The following is a 25,334-nucleotide window of genomic DNA, read 5'->3' as shown; positions in this document are numbered from 1 at the left end:
TTTACAACAACCCTTGTATCAGTTGAGCGAGATTGTCTTGATCCAGCCCAAAGACCTGATATTGTTCTAGTGAAAGATCTACGCTTGCTAACAGGAAAACCCAAACATCATATTTGGCTCATAACATCAACATCCTGCAGTTTCGAGAGAGCTGGCTGTTTGAACACTGAGAGAGCAGCATTAACGAGGCCGGTGCTATTGTTTTGTTTGACTGCACAAGCTCGCCTGCGTCTGTTTTTCCAGAAATTACCGAGGAATTTGGGAAGCCAGTCAGTGAGTCAGAAGCACTGGTTGTTTGCATAGCCTGGTCATGTAATTCACCTCTGACGTGCACAACGGGTGGATAAGGAGCGAAGCAGCGTCTCATAGCATGCCGTGCTAATTCAAACCGGATCCCATGTTAGCTTATAATGTGTGTGTGGAAATGTTGATTAATGCTAATTGGTTCTGGATCATACACTGCAGTCTGCAAGTATTTAGACAGTCACACATATTCTAGCGTTTGGGCTTTACTGCAGCATGCTGTGGGGAAATTAAATCCCACACTGTAGTTTGATTAGAGTCACATCCTGCTACCATCCTGCTGTGTATAACTAAACACAAAGGAAAAGGACTTTCTTAAGATTAGATTAGATTCAACTTCATTGTCATTGTGCAGGGTACAACGACAACGAAATGCAGTTTGCGTCCAACCAGAAGTGCAAAAAGAGCAGAAAAGTGCAACGTGAAGTAAAGACAGGACAAGAAATATAATGCAGTGTAGACAGCAGTGTACCGTAGGTTTACCAAAGGTGGTTGAGAGTAAAATAAATTAATTATAAATATGTGCCGTGTATTAGCAGTTACCTTATTAGAGCAGAATAACTACGACTATGTAATATGAACAGCATGTACAGATATGTGTAATGTAGTAGCAGTAACATTATAATCATAGTAACAGTAATATAGCTGTATGCAGTGGATTATTATATGAAAAACAGAAATAATATGGATATTCAGTATGAACCATGTAGACAGTTGTGTACATCTATGTTCCATGTGGTAACTGTGCCATTGTAGTGCAGAAACATTAACATTCTAACATTAGTAAGAATAGGTGTATGTGCAGGATGAACAGTATGAAGCGCAGTAGAATATGGCTGTGTATAGATGAAGTTGCAGTATGTACATTTGTAGGTAAATAAATAAGACACTATGGGTGGGATAGGGGGATTGGGCGCTTAGTTGGTGGGTTATCATTAATTAAATGGAATATTAAAAAAGGTCAGTGCATGTTTTGTTTTTTCTGTCTTGTTTTTTAGTGTCAACCCTGGTGTTGATGTTATTCAGTTTTATTTGATTACTCGCTACCGTTTTTGCGTTGTTATGGATCCCACGCAACTTCTACGCAAATCCCGCCCTACAAAGCAGCCATATTGGTCGATAGGCATCGAGTAGTTAATGTTAGGATAGCCAACTGGTCAGGGGATAGGACCTGAACCTGAAATCCGGTTCTGTTACCTTCTGTAAGCATGGACGCCTGGCCAATAGTAGCATCTGATTGCTATTGAAGGGCGGGTCTTGCGCTGATTCCAGAATACACACTGTTTTTGCTCTTAATAGGATGTCATCTTACAGCCTGCTGAGAGACACTGACCAAGTGTCAGTATTTTACAACTTGGGAGTGGGTGGGTTCTTTACTATTTGACCAAATTCCTCTTCACGTTTGTGTTTTTGCTCAACAGTTGCGACGTGAACCCGGAGCATCACGTCAGGATCTTGGAGGCTCTTATCGCAACCGGAGGTCTCATGGAGATGCAGGCTGCGCCAGGTAGGACACAGGCCTTCTCCATCTACACACACCGTATGCATTGGCGCTTTTATTCTTTCACTTTGCAACCTGAAGATGTGATTGTAGGTGTGCAACAGTGATTTGTTGGTATGATTTTGCTTGGTCTGGACTTCTTTGTGACAGTGTAAAATCTCTCTCAGCACACACACGTGCAGGTCATTTGCAAACGTGTCTGTTTGGTGACAAAGTGTCTGAAGTTGGTTTCACAAGTGTATCACCATATATTTCTGGCACTGGAAACATGACATTCCCTTTCCCTTTTTTACCGCTGTACCACAAAACTGCAGTAGGAAAACACACAATTGGTTTATGAAATATGTGGAAAACACAGACTTTTTTTTTGACCAAGCTGGTGTGATAAATTGGGCATGAAGCATGAAATAACAGCTTTAACTCTGCCCTCCATAAGTTCAATTTACAGTTCGGATGTACAGAGTTTATGCTAACAAAACACGGCTGATCATGCTGTTTTTCTGGTTGCATTCCTGCTTTGCTTGATTAGCCTTATAGTTGAGAGCGGGGGGTTGGGGATGTAAGCATGGCAGCTTTGGTTCAGTGCATATGGAGTGCTCAGTTAGCATGTTTTCTCGGCAGTATTTCCCCAAAAGCATAGAAAAACAACATGCTTTCTTAGAATAAAAAGTTTCTGATGGATGAGAAACATTGTCATCTGATCTGATTAAAGTTAGTAACGGCTGTAAAAAAAAAGTAGCCTAGCCTGCCCGTCACAGTGGCATAAGGGTAAACAAGATATATTCTGTCTTTCTGGTTAATGCATCCCCCCAAACAAAAGGCATGACCAGCTGTTTTTATTATAGATCAGACCACAAATATGTAGAGACTGCCGTAGCCAGTTTTTTAAGCAAGATGAAAAAAAAGAATATGCACGGGTTAGGGTTAGCTTTAACGTCCTTGTGATATGTCTTTGGAGATGAAGTGCTGTGGAGAGATGATTCAGACTCTACCTATTGACTAAAGAAAGGGTCAGACAGCAGGTGTGTGGCTGATTTTAAGGGCAGAGCCAGTCTGCTGAGGTCGTTTTCCTTGGGTCAGTGCGTGCTTGTGTGTTTTAAATGTCAGCAGGTCAGAGTGTGTGTGTGTGTGTGTAAGGGTGTACTGGTCTGTTCTGGCCAGGGTCGGCAGGGATAGTGTCTACTCAGGGGTCATGTTTCCTTTGTATGGACCATTGGGTCATTTAGAGGTGATGTTGGAAAGGTCACTGGACTAGTGAGCAGATAAGAGTCTGATTTATGGTTAAAAAGAACAGGCTTGACCTGGACAAATCAGCTCCGTCACATGGATAGTTTGGCAGCCGGACATCATCTCAGACTTTCTTGAGCTCATTTTCTTTACACTCTGGGTTATAGCATTAAAAAAAAAAAAAAAACTTTGTTACTGACTTTTATTAATGCCACAGTTTAGGTTGGTTTTTTTTTTTCATTTACAGCCAGAACTTTTCACGTTCATTGCTTAATTTCCATCTGACTGAGCTACTATCTTCTGTGGCGTCCCGCAAGGTACGATTCTAGGTCTTTTTTTTGTTTCATTCATGGTCTTTGGTCAGAACATGTTCAATAAAGATAAAGTCTGATTTATGGTTAAACAGGACCAGGCCTGACCTGGACAAAATCAGCTCCGTCCAACACTGGATAGATCGGCGGGCCGGAACATTACCTCAGACTTTTCCTTTACCTCATTTTGTCTTTACACACTGTTGATTATGGCATTTTGAATAAATGCCTTTGTTACATGACTTTTATTAATGCCACAGTCTTAGGCTGGTTATTTTTTCTTAATTCATCTTACAGCCAGAACCTTTTCACAGTTCAGTAGCTTAATTTCCCATCTGGCTGAGCTACTATCTTCTGTGGCGTCCCACAAGGTACGATTTTAGGTCTTCTTTTTTTTTCATTCATGCTTCTTCTTGGTCAGAAACATGTTAAAAATAAAAAGCAATATAATATATAAGATAATCCCCTCAATCTCCCTCACAAATTCTGAGTATAAATATACAGACTTTCCGTTGTTTTTCTTCTGTAAGGTCCCGATCAGTTTCCTGAGGTGGCTTTTTGTAATTATTTTCCACCTCCAGTGGGAAAAAACGTACAACTTCATTTAACTCCACAGCGATATATCCGTTAGTGGAGGACGGGGGATTACTTGTCACCCCCTTCACCCCTGATTTCCACCAACTGTGGACCGGCTGCAGGTCCGCTCCAGAAACCCGGCGGAGTCAATGGGTTTCCCTTTTGGGCATTTTTTATCTTCTGTGGAGTCAGATTGGATTGGAGATAGCGACTTCTAACCCTTAGATGTCCTTGATCTTAAGGTACTTTTATGGGCCTCAGCTTTCAGGTTAAGGGGTGAATGTTGTTAAATGCAACACAGCAGACCACACACACACACACACACACACACACACACCTCATAAAGCCACATATCGGACTCAATCGTGGGTGGGACTCCAGTGTCATTGGTTCCATTTTCATTTTTTGTGGGTGACTCACAAAAAGACAGGATGATGTCTAGAGGACAATATAATAATCCATGGAATAAGGGGGGGGGGGGGAATAGAAGGGATACATCAGGGTTCAGAGCTGCAACTAGAGATTATAGATTTGTTCCCCCCCCTTTTCATTCACAGTGTCACAGTGTTTATCTTTCTCTTTAATGTGGAGGGGTTACTTTGCTATTGAACATACATAAATGCACGCTTTTTGCACATTCAGGGTTCAATGTCAAGGGTAACCCTTATTGCTTAACCCTGACATTTATAAAATGTAAAGTAGAGCGATTTTGCTGCATTCAATAGCAGTATGTGTGTGTGTGTGTGTGCGTGCGTGTGTGTGTGTGTGTGTGTGTGTGTGTGTGTGTGTGTGTGTGTGGTGTGTGTGTAAAATTCTCTATTTATTTAGCCCTGCATTGTGGCAGGAGAAGACATATTTAGCTGCTAGCCATGCCGTCACTTAATTAAAAAGGAATCTTTTTGTCTTCAGTGTAGAGAGTGAAATTTTTGGAGATATTTGGTTCTTAAGTCTTCACATTTCGGACATGTACATAGGAAATGTAATTCTGTTGTTGTAACTCTCTCTCTCTCTCTTTCTCTCTCTCTGTGTGTCTGAATAAAGCCTCGGATCCCTCTCTGAGCTTTGTAATCGGGGGAATGATGTGGGAAATTGTACTGATGTAACACCCTCACACTGTTCTCCATCTCCGTTTCTTCTCTCAGTCTCCTGTTGTTTACATGTAGTTGTATCATTAGTCTTCAGCGTCTGGAGTTATCTGTTCATAAAAGGCAGGCGTAAATTCACCTGAGACACCTTAGCTCTGCGTTTAAGCAGGCCGGGGAAACAGCTAACCCTGAAGTCATTTCATATGAATGACAGATTTGAATACAAAACAGCAAAAGATAACAAGCGTTGAATGTAAATGAAATCTAGGATGCACAGACCTTTGGTACCGGTTCGCACACACTGAACTCTAGAGCGGCAACGATTCATTGATTAGTTGTCAACTATTAACTGAATCACCCAACTATTTTGACACTCAATTCATCAGTTTGATGAATTTTTCATGAAAAAAGGTAAAATATCTCTGATGGCAGCTTGTCCAATGTGAATATCTTCTAGTTTCTTCTCCTCCTCTGTGACAGTAACCTGAATATCTTTTGAGTTGTGGACAAAACGAGACATTTGAGGACGTCCTCTTGGGCTTTTTGGAAACACAGATCTACATTTGTCACCATTTTCTGACATTTTAGATCCATCCATCCAGAAAATAATCAAGAGATTAATCGACAATGAAGATAATAGTTAGTTGCAGCCCTAATGCACTCTGAATTGTGCAATAATTTTATGTAAACTACAATTATTTAAGTGTCGCTGTAGAATTATTCAATTTTCAGGACCTGCAACGCTGGTCAGCACAAACATTGAGATGTTCTGTAATTGAAGGGCATTAGTTTGTGTGTGTGTGTGTGTGTGTGTGTGTGTGTGTGTCTGTCAGTCACTGAGCTTTCCTTTGTTTGATGAAGGGATTTTGAGTGAGAGACAGAGAAAGGCTGAAACAGGGAGGTCAGGTTCATGTGTGAGCATTTTTCTCACCCATTATCTCCCCTGCCACCCCTCCAGACAGCATTAGTGGAGGTCAAGGGTCAGCACAGTGCCTGTTGGCGGTATGTTAACCCCTTAACAGAGGTGTGTGTGTGTGTGTGTGTGTGTGTGTGTGTGTGTGTGTGTGTGTTAAAGCCCATTGACCTCTCAGGAGAGCTTCCCTTCGAGCCATGTTCTCCAAATGGAGTCTGAATATACTTCGAGTCCTGCTCCACCTGAGTGCCCTGGCTGAGCATCTCTGCACCGTGTGTGCAGTGTTTTTCCAGCTTTGTGAAGGACTTAGGTGCACGTATTGCGCAGGGGGTTTAGGCCTCCTCACATTTTGAGACTCTTTTTGCTAATTTTTTTTTTTTCTGGGGTCACATGATTTTGGACCATTTTTATCTCCAAATCCGTGTCTAAAATGTTAAAAAAGCTAGAGCAGATTATAAAATTACGCTGAATAAGCTTATAGACAAAACACCAAGACATCACTTCCATGTGGAGGCCTAAGTCTCGTGCTGCCCATCTGCCAGCCAGCACGTTAGAATCGGTAGTAATAAACAAGATGTTTGGGAGAATCGTGAACTCCCAAACATTCACATTCTGGCCCTCTCGCTCTGCTTTTGTTATGAGCTGTTTTCCTTCCCAGGCACGCAAGCCGTGCCCGCAGCTTGGCAAGAATATGACCTACACTAACACACACACAGACACACACACACACACATTGCTTCTCTCTCAGGCTATTTCTTTGGCTGGTAACGAAGCCGAGGAGGGTTCGGTGGGGAAATCTACTGAAACCTCATCAGAAAACTGGCTGCTGTCTCTCTCTGTTCAGTTTCTTCCTTCTCTGTCTCTCTGGCTCTGCACAAAGTTGCAAAATACACCCTAGAGCACCTCCAGAGTTCACCATGCATTTTGTTTGTTAAACGTATGAGCAAAAATGTGCGCAAAATGTAAAAAAAAAGAAGAGAAAAAACAGTGTCTCTGCACAAACACAGTGGTACCAAACCTGGCAACCGTATCAGCAAGAAAACATAAAATGGTGTTCCCCGAGTAATGGAGCTCAGCGTTAAGTCATTCAGGAAGACCTACTGGTGATGGTGGCAGAGAGGAGGACATTGGACAAACTGCCGGACATTATTGACAATGCCAGTCCCCCCCCCCCCCCATGCACACCGTCATCAGCACCCAGAGGAGCCTGTTCAGTTGAAGGCTGCTCCTTCCCAAGTCTAGGACCAGCAGACTCAAGGACTCCTTTGTCCCTCATGCCATCAGACTCTACAACTCCTCACTGGGGGGGGGGGGGGAGGAAATAGGGAAGAGAGAACAATACATACATACTACATACATACATACAATACTACCATACATACATACATACATACAGTAGATATACATACATACAGTAGATATACATACATACAGTAGATATACAACATACATACATACATACATACAGTAGATATACACACATACATACGGTAGATATACATACATACCAACATACAGCATATACATATATATACATATATATATACAACATACATACATAACATACATCTACACACCACATACATACATACTCATACACACATTCACACTCACATACATACTTCATACATACATACATACATACTCAACATACATACATCTACATACATACACACACACCCAGACTTTCACTGACACTTTTGACTATAATATTTATGGTTAATGTCCTTTTACAGATGAATGTTCCTTATTATATTTATTATTATTATTATTATTATTATTATTACTGTTATTATTATTTTTATTATTATTATTACTATTAATTTTGTTTTCTCTATACTGTCTTTTACTGTATTTCTTGCTAAAATGGATGCTGGAATTTCAATTTCCTTGCGGGAGTCGTCCCAAAAGGATTAATAAAGAGAAGTCTGAGTCTAACACTTAATCGCGGCTCTCTTCCAAATCAAATCATATCATCAGTCAATGTCGGAGCGTTTCACCTTACTGTTAAACCAATCAGAATCAGGCCAGACTTTCAAGGGCCAATCACAGCATCGCATCACATGGTCTTCGGATCCCTCCTCCGCCATCACCGTGTCTGGATCCCACCGGGGGGGGGGGGGTATGACAAAGTTCTCTACCCTTATTTAACCCTCATGTCAATTTTTTTCAGTTAATTAGCCGTCAAAAAAAGCATATTAAAAATCTTAAAGCATATTAAAAATGTCAAAACAACACAACACAACACTGAAAAAGTTACAAATATGTCGGAAAAAGCTATAACAATTTTGAAAAAAGTGACCAAAACATGGGGTTTTTTTCATGGTTGACGGGAAGACAACACAAGGGTTAAAAAAACGTATTAGCACTACAACAACGGAGTCTAATCTCCAAAGGCCACATACATTTTTATATGCAAATGTACAATAAACCTTTTTAATATCTGCAAATACGTTCCAAGTGATTGAAATACAGCACATAAATCCCCCTAAAACCACAAAACTGTTTTTTCTGTTTGTGTCCAGGTTAAAACTAACGAGATGCGTGTGAATAAATCGACTCCGGTTGAGTTTTTTTGTGCGACTGAAGCATTTGGATGAATCAGTTTTTGTCTTTCAACTGTTTTTTTGTTGCAAGAAATATGGAAATGTATTTGTTCCAGCTTCTCAAAAATGTCATTATGTCTTTTTGGCTTTGCTGTTTTTATTTGATGCTAGTAACTCGAATACTTTTGGGGTTTGGTCGGACCAAACAAGACATGCTACACTTACAGACACACATTGCATTAATATCCATCTTTTCATCACTTTTTCAAAGTAAGCAACAACGAAAAAACTAAGCAAAAAAAATAATATTTCCCAAAATGTTGAAGGAGAATCAGAAATCTACAGCCCGTCAGATGCTTATATTTGGACCTTCACCTTGTCCAGAACACGCACACACACACACACACACACACACACACACACACACACACACACACACACACACACACACACACACACCACACACACACACTTTGCCAAGATCAAAGCTTAGAGCACCAATAAGTGTGTGAGGGCCTGTTTGTGTGTGTCAGATTTGATTGAGAGTGTGTATGCATGTCAGGCAGATACAGAAATATATTACCAGTGTGTATGTGTGTGTATGTGTGAACTGTGTGTGTGTGAGTGTGAAGGGTTCACGGTTAAGTCATGTCCTGCCTCGGTCCCATTGGGAGTAAAAGTCCCAGCTTAACATTCAGAATAATCCTACTGTACGGGGGGAAGCAACTGAACACACACACACACACACACACACATACACACACACACACACACACACACACACACACACACACACACACACCAGAGTGTGTGCATATGTGTGGGGCATCATGGTTGTATAATGTGATTAAGGCCAAGCGATTGCTGAGCTTGTAGTGTGTGTACTTATTAGTATTTGCCATGTTTGTGGGTCGCTATCCAGCGTGTGCTCTTTCAGCTGCACACAATTACATGGCTCAGTGTACCAGCTAATAACACACGCACACGCCACACACACACACACACACACACACACACACACACACACACACACACACACACACACACACACACACACACACACACACACACACACACACACACACACAGACAGACACACGCACATACACACAGACAACTTCCCATGAGCGAGTCGTCATTTTGAGGGCTGTGAGGGCAGTGTACCATGTAAATAAATTTTAGTCTAATAAATGGAAATATTTAAATAAACTTAACACTTAGTCTTTTTCTTTGTGTATATCTGTAAAAGGACATGCTTTAGGACATGTACAGAACAAAAAATGGAGACATACTGTCTAAATTTATTAATGAAAACTTTCAAAACATTGGTGTACTAACTCTGCCGGTCTTACTTCCTAAAAGGAGTTTTTTCCTCACCACTGTCTCACTGTTGCTTGCTGTGGAGGGAACTACTAGCCCTGTTGGGTCCTTGGAAATTATAGAGACTGGTCTAGACCTACCCTATCTGTAAATTATAGAGATTGGTCTAGACCGGCTCTATCTGTAAATTATAGAGAGGTCTAGACCTGCTCTATCTGTAAATTATAGAGAGATCTAGACCTGCTCTACCTGTAAATTATAGAGAGGTCTAGACCTGCTCTATCTGTAAATTATAGAATGGTCTAGACCTGCTCTACCTGTAAATTATAGAGTGGTCTAGACCTGCTCTATCTGTAAATTATAGAATGGTCTAGACCTGCTCTACCTGTAAATTATAGAGTGGTCTAGACCTGCTCTACCTGTAAATTATAGAGTGGTCTAGACCTGCTCTATCTGTTGATTATAGAGTGGTCTAGACCTGCTCTACCTGTAAATTATAGAGAGGTCTAGACCTGCTCTACCTGTAAATTATAGAGCGGTCTAGACCTGCTCTATCTGTAAATTATAGAGAGATCTAGACCTGCTCTACCTGTAAATTATAGAGCGGTCTAGACCTGCTCTATCTGTAAATTATAGAATGGTCTAGACCTGCTCTACCTGTAAATTATAGAGTGGTCTAGACCTGCTCTATCTGTAAATTATAGAATGGTCTAGACCTGCTCTACCTGTAAATTATAGAGTGGTCTAGACCTGCTCTATCTGTTGATTATAGAGTGGTCTAGACCTGCTCTACCTGTAAATTATAGAGTGGTCTAGACCTGCTCTATCTGTAAATTATAGAGCGGTCTAGACCTGCTCTATCTGTAAATTATAGAATGGTCTAGACCTGCTCTATCTGTTGATTATAGAGTGGTCTAGACCTGCTCTACCTGTAAATTATAGAGAGGTCTAGACCTGCTCTATCTGTAAATTATAGAGAGTGGTCTAGACCTACTCTATCTGTAAATTATAGAGTTTGGTCTAGACCTGCTCTATCTGTAAATTATAGAGTTTGGTCTAGACCTGCTCCATCTGTAAATTATAGAGAGTGGTCTAGACCTACTCTATCTGTAAATTATAGAGAGTGGTCTAGACCTGCTCTATCTGTAAATTATAGAGTGTGGTCTAGACCTGCTCCATCTGTAAATTATAGAGAGTGGTCTAGACCTACTCTATCTGTAAATTATAGAGTGTGGTCTAGACCTGCTCTATCTGTAAAGTGTCTTGCGATAACTCTTGTTACGAATTGACACTATAAATAAAATTGAATTGAATTGAATCCCTTAGCCCTCCACAGCCTTATCCCTCAGCTCAGTCTCTATTAGGAGATTATCTCATAATACCCATCATCCCGCACACTGCTCTCTGGTTTAGTCGTTTTATGATGCATTCTGGGAAGAAGCTCTCCCCTGCTTAATGTCCAAATTCTGCTGTAATGTGCTCATGTAAAGCTTGAATTAACATCAAACAGCCCCTGGCTCCCATGTTTATCCCTTTGTATGTAATTATAAGGATCATAAGGTCACAGAAGCTTCACTTCCGGCCCCATCTCACTCCATCCATTCCTCACTCCATCTCTCTTTTTCCACTTTCTGCCATTCTCCAAAAAAAAAAAAAGTCAGTTCAGTGCCTTATTATCACATTTCTTTGACAAATTGTCCACACCCAGAAAACGATCGTATAGGTCGATCATGCAGCTCATAACGACCGACAGTTACGTTTGTTGTTAGGCGGAGCGGAGATCTCTCGTTGCTACACCCCCGAAACCTGTGATCTTATTTTTTCGGTCACTTCCTGTGGAGGAAAAAGTTTATTTTGCATTATGTTCCTTGACAACAGATAAGTGGACCACTTATATAACCTGTTTTTTTGGTCTCATGTTTTGAGAGATACACTGTTGTATTAACTAGTATTATTGTTTTGTGTTTCATTTATCAATTGTGTAACCTGTTTTGGTCACGTATCGAGCTCATGTTTTGAGAGCCGGCTCTCCTGTCTCGAAAACATGGTTTCGAGGCAGGACGCCGGACTCACCAAGGGATCGGCTGGGGACGAGGACCGGCCCTCTTCACTCGCACACAATCCTTTGTTTGTTAAGAGAATAAAAAAGACGGAGAGTCCCTCGGTCCGACGGAGTCAGCTGCGGGCTACGTACGGGCGTCCAGCCACGTTGATGCTGCTCCGTCCGGACTGACGGCTCCCCAGTCCTGTGTCAAGGTAAGAGCTTTAAAGTAGTGTTTACTTAGCATCACGTATTGATAGAGCATGTGCATGCTTGTTGCTTTGCTGTGTTCTGTGGCGGAATAAAAAGACACATTTATTCTAGCAAAAACAGTGTTGGTGTTTTTGTTTGTAAAGTAGTGTTCACTTTGCATCACGTATTGATAGCATGAGCGTGTGCTCGCAGCTTTACTCTGTTCTGCGGCGGAATAAACGGGCACCTTATTCTAGCAGAAACAGTCTTTGAGGTTATCAGACGACCCCCCCCCCCCCCCGATTCTGTATAAAGATTTCACAAAACACTTCCCAAAGCTCCTGACCGAAGGTGAGGGCCAGGGGAACTTTGCCAAACATATCTCCACAGTGCTACGGAGGAAGGTCTGGCTAGATCAACATCCCTGGAGAGTAGAAAAATGGTCTCTGGTTCAGTGGGATTTGGTACGCGCCTCTGCAAAATGGCTCTAGGGGAAAGAACTTGTTTCGGTGGAACATGTACACGTACACTGTTAGACCTTTTAACGTATATTTGCGGTAATTTATTGTATATTCACTGGCAACGTGTTGCATGCAAATAGTTCATCCCGCATTTTTTTTTTTTTTTGCTGTCCCCAGGCTTATTAGAAACTTATTTACCTTCTGGCTGTGGCAACACGCCAAGAGTCAAAAACAACACACCTTTTTGTGTGTGTGTGTGTGTGGCGTTAGGTCACGGCAGTTTGCTGCTATGGCAACCAGCCAGGGCTCGCCTCACGGAGGAGGCGGTACTAATCTGCAATGGAAAAAGGAGGACGGGGCGAGGCGAGTCGATCAGGTACCAATAATGGAAAAACTCCAAAAGTTGGACTCATACTTCACGTTCAATTTTCTGTTCAACACCCATATTCCACAGCTTGTCTTGGGATTCAGCCTCGTTAAAACAGAGCGCTGCTCATATTGCATCATGTCTTCCTGCTAACACCCCAACAGACTTTTTTAGCATCTGTACACTCAGAAGTCGAAGCAGTGAACCACTGAGAGGAGAATCTGAGAATCATAAACATATGGAAATGCTGCTAAAAAACTTCCAAGCAGTGAGCAGCAATTATTTCACTGGGAGTTTATGGTTCAACGATTTAGTATTTTTCTCCACGCGAGCCATCAATAATGCATCGAACGCACAACCCAAAGTTATCACGATGCACATAACTGTGTGATGAAATGAAAACGGACCATCTGATCCACCCGTGTATCAATCAAATAAAAAGCTTGTTTTTGCGTCAGCGTGGCGCGTGAGCGTACGTGCATGCGTTCGCAGGCGTGCGCACGTGATCGACCCTGCGGCTTCCCCTTAGTGAGCAGACGTGTCTTTTTCCACCAGCTGTGTGTGAGACATTTGCACTGAAGGACAAATGTGATGTGAAGAATATGAGGCAGGGACGGATGGGTGAGCTGAAACCTGCCGTGAATACCAATGCGCTGCTTCCTCTCTCTCTCTCTCCTCTCTCTCTCTCTCTCACTTCCTGTCTTGCTTTCTCTTTTTTCAGCACTCGTTCTCCTTCTCTTACACCTGAAGGGTGAAGTCACAGCAGCAGTGTGCCCAAACATGTGTGTTATCTCTGCTCCAGAGTAAGACAGGTCGCACAAATTGACACAACACATGGACTGACAACAGTTAGTATCTTACGTAATGATGGCGACTGTTGGCAGACAAGTTGAAGGGCCCATATAAGGCTTAATTTCAGGTTCATAGTTGTTTTGGGGGTTTCTTCTAGAACATGTTTACATGCTTTAATATTCATAAACAGCCCGGTCTCATGGCGGTTTGTGAAATGGTTACGTTATTTAATCATTATCACATTTATCATATCATATTATCACATTTATCATCATTATCATATATTTAATCTATTGATTTGATGTGAAGCATCTTCACATTGGGGGGTGGATGGGTCAAACAACACAGGATTTCACCACAGAGACCAGAGACCGGGTTTTGGCGTTTTCTTATACTGGCTATACCTGGGGGGGGTTCAGCCTCTCTTCTCTAAGCGTAGCTCCCTATGGTGCCATTTTAATGCTACGTAGCCATCACCTGCAGTTAGCATCCCATTGACTCCCATTCATTGTGACGCCACTTTGACAGTGAACAACTTCCCATCTGAAGCGTTTAAAGACTCTATTTGTCCGTTGTTCATTTCTAAAGAAATATAACAAGGTATAAAGCCCGTACCTATAGCTCACGTTATGGCTCCAACGTTTTAAAAAAACTACGATTGTTTCATAACCACGCACTTAACGTCGCATAGTCGCCAAATCCCGTATTGTCAGAGAAGCTCGCAGAAAATTGGACTCCATCAGCTGTTTAGGTTTAAAAGATGTTACTAGCATGTTAGTTAGCAGTAATTAGCCTGTGCCTATTTACGTTAACTAGCATGTTAGTTACAGTAATTAGCTGTGCCTATGTTAATGTTAACTAGCATGTTTTCAGGAATAGCCTGTGCATGTTAAGTTAACTAGCATGTTAGTTAGCAGTAATAGCCTGTGCTATGTTAAGTTAACTAGCAGTTAGTTACAGTAATTAGCCTTGCCTATGTTATGTTAACTAGCATGCTAGTCAGCAGTAATAGCCTGTGCCTATGTTATGTAACTAGCACGTTAGCTAGCAGTAATTAGCCTTTGCCTATGTTAATGTTAACTAACCCTAACCAACCATAATGTAAAATCATGATTTCTATATTTTCCAATATAACTGTGGGCCTACCGTCCTGCGGCGATGGGAGTTAAGTTTAGACACAGACAACCAGTTAAGATTAGAAAAACAGATTGTTGTTTGGCTTAAAAACACCGATCCCCTTTAAGTAGAAGTTCGGAGGAACAAACACCCGTTCTCGGAGGGAAAGTCTTGTGTTTTCTCCCTAACTCCCCTCCCAATCTTCTCTCCCTCCACCTTTCACTGGAGATCTGTGATTTTCCATCAGATAATAATTCTGTTTTTAAATCCGAGCGACTGTGTTCCCCTCCTGACTCAGCCTGATTTGAATTACTAATGAGTCGGCTTTCTTTTACCTCTGGGCAGCTCTGGGAACAGCTGACCGCCGAGTGGGTTGATCAGTATGCACAAAGCCCTTTATTTTGTTGGGTTTTACTGCCAAATTGGAGCAGCTCTTGCCTTCGAAAGGCTTTGTGATTTCAGCCTGTGGGGTTTCACGACTCCAGTAAATGTGAATTAGGCCTCTGTTAGCCAACCTAGGTGACAAATTGTTTTGGCTAAGTTTAGAAAAACACAGATGGAGAAGCATCTAGGGACAAGTACGTGGTTGTAAGGTCTATCTCCATCCTCCATTTTTTTTAATCTCACATCATACTTTACTGCCAGTTACAGTGAAAATAAAAAAAACAATGATAACCACCGACTAAAATATCTATCTATCTATCTATCTATCTATCTATCTATCTATCTATCTATCTATCTATCTATCCATCCATCCATCCATCTTCGTCCGCTTATCCGGTATCGGGTCGTGGGGGCAGCAGCTCCAGCAGGGGACCCCAAACTTCCCTTTTCCGAGGCACATTAACCATATGATCCCTCCAACTAGTCCTGGGTCTTCCCCAAGGCCTCCTCCCAGCTGGACCTCTCTCCACCTAGTCCTGGGTCTTCCCCAAGGCCTCCTCCCAGCTGGACGTCCCGCCACCTAGTCCTGGGTCTTCCCCAAGGCCTCCTCCCAGCTGGACGTGCCTGGGACATGAGAGGGTGAAACTCCACAGCAGGGGGAATGAGAGGGGAAACCCCAGAGCAGGAGGAATGAGAGGGGGAAACGCCAGAGCATGGGGAATGAGAGGGGGAAACGCCGGAAACGGGGAGAGAGGGAAACGCCAAACAGGGGGAATGAGAGGGGGGAAAAGCCAGAGCAGGTGGAATGAGAGGGGAAACGCCAGAGCATGGGGAATGAGAGGGGGAAACCCCAGAGCAGGAGGAATGGGGGGGGAAACCGCCAACAGGGGGAATGGGGGGGGGGGGAAACGCCAGAACAGGGGGAATAAGGGGAAACCCAAGGGGTGGAAAAAGGGGGGGAAGTAAAAAATATCTTGTTTTTAAAACCAAATAGAGCCTTACCCAAAGTTTTCTTGTTGCCCAAAAGTTATTCACACCACTTTTGGGCCGACGTTTTCCTTCATCTCCATAAAACCCACAGACCTGAGTTAAAGCCTAGTGTGTTTTAAATAATCACAACAACACTGCAGACTCCGCATGATTAAGCCCTTTTGTGATCGGCCTCAAGCCCCCTCCCCGCATTGTAGTGACCCAAAGGAAACAGGAGGATTAAAAACCAATGGATCCTCAGAAATTCATCTTCACTTGAGGTTCGCATGCGAAGTCCCCCGGGAAAAGCCACAATCTCCCGAACAATGAGAAACAAAGAATTTTGGGGGGCGATATTTTAATGGCTTTTTTGCAACTTACTTAATGTAAAAAAGTATTTATCAAAAGGTTTCGCCTAAAGCTTAAATCAATCTGCAACTATTTTGAAACGATAAGGGGTTAGTCATTTTTTTATGACTGAAAGGTAAAAAATCTCTGATTGGGAGCTTCTTAAATTTTATTACTTCTAGTTTCTTCTCACCTCGGTGACTAAAAACTGAATATTTTAAAAAGGGAAAAAACAAACATTTGAGGAAATCATTTGGGGCTTTTGGAAACACAAACCACATTTTCTTTTTGCATACTCAATTATCCAAACATAAAACAATAAACCCCTGAGAAATGGTTTTTTTGCAGCCCTACCGTTCACAGTTTTGGTCTTTTCAATGGGGGTTTTTAGACAAACACAACTTTTCCCTTTCAAACTTCTACATTCAACGAAACAAAATGATTCCCCCCCCCCCCCCCTCCTGACCCCCCGCCTCCCCCGCACCACCTGACCTCCTGTGTTTTACGGGCTCTGCGATTTATGGCGACACACTTTAACACCGAATCCGTAGAAGGGTGTCCCGCTGGCCCGCAGAGCTCGGCTTGCTCAATCACACGGAAAAGGATAGAGCCCCATTATGATGCTCTATCAAGCTCCTCTCATATCGCGGAAGGTCAAGGACACTTTATATGAAAGATGGGGAATCTGCCTGATAGTATAAGGACTGAGATGGATAAAAGAGAGAGAGAGAGAGAGAGAGAGGAGAGAGAGAGAGAGATTTTGCTCCATAGGTTTCTATTAAGAGCCCTACCTTTCATCCTGGGACCTTTACGGGCGCCGGGGAATGTGATTGGTCGACGGGCCGAGCTTCGAGGTGGCAGAACCAGCTGATGGTGATCTGCTGGATGGCACACACACATGTGACCATAGGCCTAGATTTGGGGGGGGGGGGGGGGGTGCAGAGAATACGCCGCTTCCCTCCACTATTTACATTTAGAAGAAGCAGATTTGTCCCCCTCGGAACATGTGAATAAACATAAAAATAACCATTTGGGGGTCCAACCATGTGGAGATATTTTATTTGCATGCTCTCCATGTGTTTTTATTTTTAGCACTTACATGTGTTATCTTGTAACACTTTGGGATTTGCTTAAATATAAAGTGTACATTAAATTGTCATTAATATTATCATTGAAGGACACAGCAGGAGCGTGAAAAATGAAGATGGGATTTGACGTCTTTCATGTAGATTTCAACTTTGCAGCTTTTGGCTTTAACAAGGTCTCATTCCCTGACAGATTGAGTGAAATGTACATAATTCCTAAAAAAAAAAAGACATTTGCACCATAAATTGTTGCATAAAAATTCACCAGAAGGGCGCCCGATAGCTCAGTTTCCCCTCCTCTTTCATGTCTGTCCTTTCAAACTAAAGGCTGGATATGCCCCAAAAATAGTAATAATAATAATCTGTAAAATAAAAAGTGCATTCACCAGAATGCAGGAAATGAATTGGATGAAATACTCACAATTGTTCGGAAGAGGACCCCGAACGTGTCCGACCCAAGGTCAAAACAAGGCCTGCGTCCTGGCATGTGGATGCATATGAACTGTAGCTACACACACACCACACACACACACACACACACACACACACACACAACCACAAAACCAGGCCATCCGATGTGTTTGTGGTGCCTTTGAGGGATCAAGAGTAATGAGTTTTGTATTCTCAGAAGAATAATGAAAATCTCTCTCCATGTCTTTGTCTCAGACAAAGAGACATATTTATGATATTTTAAGGATGTGGAGAGTTTTATTGGCTCAATTAACATTTGCAGGCAGACAGTAGTTCATGTTTAACTGGTGAAAAATATCACCATACACCACATTTTGTCAGATATGAAAGCCTTGGCCCTTTCTGATGAACTGCAGTGTGTGAATTTCATGGAGAAACAGGGCTTTATGAGTGCGCCCAGATTTATAATAATCATAATCACAATTATTTTGCTCATTATCCCAATTATTTAACATGACTACTTATTGACTTTTGGAAAGATGTTGGATTTATTGAACAGACAGTCACCTGAATCTCTCTGAATATTTCTTTTTACCATGTTCTCACATTTATAGACTGGAGAACTTTTGGAAAAGATGATGCATTTATTGAAGATAGAGAACAGTGAACGCACCTTCAATTGTGAAACTCCCCATCCTACTCTTGAATTCCCCTTAGGAGCACGAGACAACATAAGAGTTAACTTGCAAAATGTAATGTGCAAAATACTTGTTTTTCTGGATTTTGTTGTTTTTGTGATTGTTAGGAGCCAAAATCGGGATTCACATTTGAATAAGTTCTTGAATAAGCCCTAATATACAGATATAGATTTACACAATTCATTGTTTAATCCCAAAAACAACAATGTGAAGCCATATGTGACAATATAAAAGTCAAAAGAAGTTTAACATGCCCATGCATCTGCATGGCTGAAACCACAAAAAGCTTAACACGCATGTTGTCCTCGTGTCAAATTGACCCGTTTTCAGTTAATTATTTTTTTTTGTCACAAAAATGGGCCGCAGAAATATTGTCAGCCATAAAAAATATCAAAAAACTTTGGCAAAAACATTTTTAAAAAAGCACCCACACCAGTGAAAAAGTGAGAAAAATGTGTGAAAACAAGCAATTATAATAGGATGGGGGAGACAACACAAGGGTTAAAAGAGAAGAAGAAAGAGATGATGTGCTCCTGGCGTTGATGGACAGCTCAGACGGAGGTAATGCTCGCTGAAATGGGGCGAGATGTATAATGCCTCATTAACACAGGTCATAATGCCGGGGGGGGGGGGGGGGGGGATGGGATGCAGTGCTATGTGTGAGTCTGTCAGTGGAAGCAGAGGAGAGAACATCTGGGAAATGACGCAAATCCGTATTTTGAAGTCGGACCTCCAAAAGTTTAACATTTTCATGTATTCAGAATCAGAAAAAGGTTTTATTCCCACAATAAGTACACTTCTTATGTGGAATTTGCCTTAGTGTAAGGGGCATTCATGAAAAAACAAACATATTAAACAATAAATATGGGAAACAATATATATATATATATATATATATATATATATATATATATATACACAGTATATACATAACTTGCATAAGAAAAAAGAGGCTGAATGGCTTGAGTGCAGAATTTGTAGAGAATATTTAATATGTGTAATGGGCAGATGTGTAGTGATTAGGGATGGGGGAGGTTTGGTGTGTGTGTGTGTGTGTGTGTGTGTGTGGTGTGTGTGTGTGTGGTGGGGGGGGGGGGGGTTGTTAGTCAGTGTCAGTGGGGGTCCGGAGCCTTGATGTATGTGTTCATTATATTTCTTAAAGGGACTGATCTTCATTTTCACTATAAATTCAATGTTTTAACATTTCATAAAGGGCACCATTGATCATCATCATCATCATCATCATCATCATCAACATCATTATTATCATCATCATCCTCCTCCTCCTCCAGCATAATAACAACCCTTATCCGCAGGAGGGTCTGTCTAGTCCACACAGCCTTCTGGGATGAGAGAATAATGTCCTCTGGTTTATTGACATTTCTTTAAACCAATCACAATCATCGTGGGCGGGGATAAGTGCCGAGCGGAGCCACGGTACCGCTGCTAAATAGTCTCGGGAAAAAACTAGTTTTGGTCGAAGATGTGTACGTTCAGAAGTAGTTTTAGTCGTGCAACAGAAACTCTGATTGGACAGATAGTCTAGCTAGCTGTCTGGATTTACCCTGCAGAGACCTGAGGACCAGGTAACCATAGTCCTCAGATTGGACAGATAGTCTAGCTAGCTGTCTGGATTTACCCTGCAGAGACCTGAGGACCAGATAACCATAGTCCTCAGATTGGACAGATAGTCTAGCTAGCTGTCTGGATTTACCCTGCAGAGATCTGAGGACCAGGTAACCATAGTCCTCAAATTGGACAGATAGTCTAGCTAGCTGTCTGGATTTACCCTGCAGAGATCTGAGGACCAGGTAACCAGAGTCCTCAGATTGGACAGATAGTCTAGCTAGCTGTCTGGATTTACCCTGCAGAGACCTGAGGACCAGGTAACCATAGTCCTCAATTGGACAGATAGTCTAGCTAGCTGTCTGGATTTACCCTGCAGAGATCTGAGGACCAGGTAACCAGAGTCCTCAGATTGGACAGATAGTCTAGCTAGCTGTCTGGATTTACCCTGCAGAGACCTGAGGACCAGGTAACCATAGTCCTCAGATTGGACAGATAGTCTAGCTAGCTGTCTGGATTTACCCTGCAGAGATATGAGGACAAGGTAACCATAGTCCTCAGATTGGACAGATAGTCCAGCTAGCTGTCTGGATTTACCCTGCAGAGACCTGAGGACCAGGTAACCATAGTCCTCTGATTGGACAGATAGTCTAGCTAGCTGTCTGGATTTACCCTGCAGAGACCTGAGGACCAGGTAACCATAGTCCTCTGATTGGACAGATAGTCTAGCCAGCTGTCTGGATTTACCCTGCAGAGACCTGAGGACCAGGTAACCATAGTCCTCAGATTGGACAGATAGTATAGCTAGCTGTCTGGATTTACCCTGCAGAGATATGAGGACCAGGAAACCATAGTCCTCAAAAATCCACTAGAGTTTAGAACGCCAACACAGAGAAACAGGAATGTGACGGACATCGGGCTGATTTTCCGGTTGCACCTGAACGCCACCGATACAGACGACTCTAAATCGAGTGTTGTGTGTGTTTGGGCCCGGTGCTCGGTGCCGGTGGTCAGCAGGCTGCTCTGACCTCATCGCTGGCGTGGACTCAGAGCCTGCAGCTAGCGGCAGATGTCCTCTCCTTTTCCTCTTTCTCCTCATTTCATCTCTTCTATTTTCTCTCCATCCGTCCGTCCTCCCCTGCTTCCCCTCCCCTCTTGTTCTCTGTCCTGCTCCTTTGTCTTGCCGATTTCCTCCTGCTGCATCTTCCATCCTCCTCTCCTTTGGACTCATCCCTCCATCTGTCCTTTCTTTCTCAGTTGGAGCTGACCTGCCACCCCTCCGGTTGAGGTTTCATTGAGTTTAGGCTGCAGCTCATAGCACCAGCGTCTGGCTTCTGTGCATCTACAGCCTCAGCAGCAGTGTAGGAATGGGACTCAGTGGATTCACTCAAGTACTCTGCAAATCTGAGGCACTTGCACTTTTATCACGCCTTAATGCATTCTCGGTTTTGAGACCAATCTCCTCTCTAAAACACTTCTAACATGTCTTGGGAGCCACAATGTGAAGAAATAACATTATAACTTATACAGTTGACAAAATACATACATTCCAGATGCTTTTGCCCTCATGACATTTAATTATGCCAATAATCAACATAATAATGTTATATTTAATATATTACACCCATAGCAATGCTACACAAGCCCGCCTATATTATCGACCTTATCGACTCCAAAATCCCTGAGATCCCTGATGCGGTAAACTGTGTTGCCGTGTTAAATCGGACTCCAGCTGAAGTTTATTTACGCCCATCCTACGCCTGTTTTCATAAACGAGCGCCAGTATCTTCTCCAGCAGGAACACAAGCACGTGGTCCGCCATTCTCGTTGTTGTGAGACGCCGTCGTCGGATAAGAGGTCAAAAGCTAGAGGTTGAGGGGTGGAGTGATGACGTCATCATTACGCAAATTGTGCGACTTTGCCGTCCAAATGAAGACAAAAGGGCGGCGTTTAAAAAAAAAATAATTCACCCTGGGACCAGGTTTCAACAAAGTGCGTTTTCAGGATACAAAATGTGCGTTTACACCAAAAAGCGTTTCCGTGTGAATAGCCCTTGTACCCGGTTTACAGTCATCTTTTCTCATTTAACTTTAACTGTAAAGTCACCTAACTGTCATGTGATGTGACCCGTAGTCACGTGACTGGTCAGATATGATAGAAACCCGTTCATACGAACCAATCACCAATGATCACACGAAAGCGCTGCTCTGTGACAACGTCATATTACTTCCTGCTTTGCTACTGAGGGAAAAGAGCAGAGATGGGAAGTAACAAAGTACAAATACTTTGTTATTGTACTCAAGTAGATTTTTAAGGTATTTTGATATCTTTACTTTAGTGCCGACTTTTTACTTTTACTCCTTACATTTTAACACAAATATCGGTACTTTCTACTCCGTACATTTTACAAAATTGGCTCGTTACTTTAGTTTTAAATAATTTCAGTTGGAACTAATCGGATGGGACTATAAGTCGCACTTCCGCACCGCTACGAGACGACTCGACGCAAATCATTGCGGCTTGACGGCGGTAACGTTAGCGGTAACGTTAGCGTAGCATTATGGACGGCAACATGATTGAAAATGAAGAAAACATTGTGAGCCTGACATATTACATTTATTATTATTATTAGACTCTCATTCTACTTTTACTTTTTATACTTTAAGTAAATATCCAAGCCTGTTCTTTGATACTTTTATTTGAGTAAAGAAGTTAAATCCGTACTTCTACTTCTACTTTTACCAGATTATTTTTTAACACAAGTATCTGCTCTTCTACTTGAGCATGGGAAGTGAGTACTTTTGTCATCCCTGGAAAAGAGTCACTCTAAACAGTATTTCAAGAGGTTTCTTGTCAGGAAAGCATGAGCAGAGATAAGGAATATGAAAGGGACCTCGGTGGTGATTCCATCTTAAGAAACAGAAACTGCAGATAAACGCGGAGCAATGACGAACTCCTTCAGCAGCTCCGTGATGCGTGAACCAATCAGAGCGCGTCCCTTGCTTGGCCCTGAGTCGGGGATCTTATTGTGCTACGACTTGTTATCAGGCGGCTGAGAGCGGCTGATCTGTCCCGAGCCCAGCGCTGCGTTCAAGGACCTCTGATTAAATTAGCTTCCAAATGAGCTCAGTGTGCACACTTTAAACCCAACTTTCTGGTTAATCCCATTAGCTTCTGGCTCAACCCTCTTGCTCGACCTAAAGGGATTCTCCCCCGACACACACACACGCATGCATGCACACACACACACACACACACACACACACACACATATCGACAAACGGTGGACTAAAGTAGTTTTTTATTCAATTAGTCAAAAATTGGGAGCGGTTCCTGCTGCTAGGGAGTGTGACAGTGGAGTGGAGTGTGTTTGTGTGTGCTTGTGTGTCTGTGTGTGTTTGTGTGTGTGTGTGTGTGTGTGTGTGTATGTGAGAGATAATGGCTCCAATCTGTAACCTTGGGGTTACTGAACGCTCCTTTTGTGGCTCTGGTGTCACTTCAGGCTTTGGTTTACAACGGTCCAGAGCCGACTCTTAAAACTGAAGAATTAAAGTCTCAGTGGTAATCTGGTAGATTATTTCACAAGACACTGTGGAGCATGTGCACCGAACAGTAAGGTTGTAAACTAAGACTTTGCCAGACAAGAACAATGAAAGTGGATTTTCCCTTTTGCAAAAACCTCCTTTCAGAGCCAACTTTGGCCTAAATAGATAATTCATCAACTGCAGTAATGTGCGCTTGTATATAAAAGCATCCAAAGAGCACCATGCCATGGGACCTTTAGGTAAAAGTATGTAAGTATCATCATGAAGATGAACTTAAAGTATTAAGAGTAAAAGTACTCAGTGCAGCAAGAAAAATTCACATTTCAACTGTTAGTCTAATTTATAATAAAACATCAGATTTTATAAACATACACGTGTTTGGTGTGCAAAAATCTTAATTTTGAATGCAACTAGTTACTAAAGCTGTTAATATTGTGGAGTAGAATGTACAATATATCCCTCTGAAATGTAGTGGAGTAGAAGTGGAAAGTATCTCAACATTTAAATGGACTTTGTGACATTCCACCGCTGCTTTTCATTTCTTCAGCACCATCAGACAAGATGCTGTTTCTGACAAGCTGCATCACAACAGTCAGTAAAACCAGTCTGTCCAAATCTCTGCGGCTGTCACCGTGTCCCGGGCCTGTCGACCATGCAACTTTTGGTTTCTCTGGGTCAAAATATGGGTTGTTCTTTTTTGACATTTGTCACTTTTCGCGGCCTTTCTTGCCGTTTTTCCCCCCACATTTTTGTCACTTTTTACGATGTTTTTGTAGATCTTTTTCAGCGCTTTACGGATGTTTTCGAAGATGTTTTTCGCAGTGTTTCTGAAGCTTTTTTTCCCAAATTTTGGACACTTTTTTTTAACGCTCAAATACTATAACATTTAACAAAACACCAAAATTCAATGATAGGACTTTACTTGTGAAGAGCGTTTGTTGTGAACCATCCACGTTATTGTTTTGACAATTTGGTTGAAAGAAAACCCAAATGTGTGATGTAGAAACTTGTTGAAAACGGGTCAAAGTCGACTCGAGGACAACAGGAGGGTCAAAGGTGTCCCTGTTGGTCCAAATCCCAGCAGGACAACCACCACGGCTCAAAGCACCAAGGATGATTTAAGGAGAAGAGAAGTTGTCAGGGAGCTAAAGCTTTTGGATGTCAGCGAAAGTTCGTAGGTGTTGGTGGTTTTTTAGCCAAGCGGCATCTTTCTGGAGTCAATAAAAATGTGGAGGTGACGGGGTCACGGTTCAAAGGAAGCTTTGTTCCTCCCGTTTTCAGACGAGCTGCATCCTGTGGGCGCCAGTATAGATTCAAAGAGGGACTGTTTTAGTTTCAATCTGCAGACAGCATCAATGTTTTATGTAAAGAAGGAGCTGGCAGCCCACACTATTTCTGTATTTATTCATTATTCAAGAAGAACAGTGTGGAAAAAGAAGAAAAGAGGAGTGTGGAAGGGAAGCACGGGCCAGTTTTCACCCCAGGACATGGGCAACGGGGCTCTTCCTCGGCCCAAAGTGTTGTTCTGTTGTCTTATCGTGCACTTTTTTGGACTCCTTTGGTGTCAATAGCTCGTA

The 25,334-nt window shown here is 42.3% G+C and overlaps 1 protein-coding gene across 1 annotated transcript in view; it reads left to right on the top strand.

Moving 5' to 3' along the window:
- Positions 1-25,334, top strand: part of pik3r3b (phosphoinositide-3-kinase, regulatory subunit 3b (gamma)) — a 249,650-nt gene that overhangs the window by 130,636 nt on the left and 93,680 nt on the right. Inside the window, exon 7 of the mRNA XM_032525682.1 lies at positions 1,725-1,810. Coding sequence (XP_032381573.1) covers positions 1,725-1,810 — 86 coding nt within the window. The remainder of the gene's footprint in view (positions 1-1,724; positions 1,811-25,334) is intronic.

This window comes from Etheostoma spectabile, chromosome 9 (assembly GCF_008692095.1).
Source record: "Etheostoma spectabile isolate EspeVRDwgs_2016 chromosome 9, UIUC_Espe_1.0, whole genome shotgun sequence".
NCBI lineage: Eukaryota > Metazoa > Chordata > Actinopteri > Perciformes > Percidae > Etheostoma > Etheostoma spectabile.
This window is presented reverse-complemented; position numbering and strand designations above follow the sequence as displayed.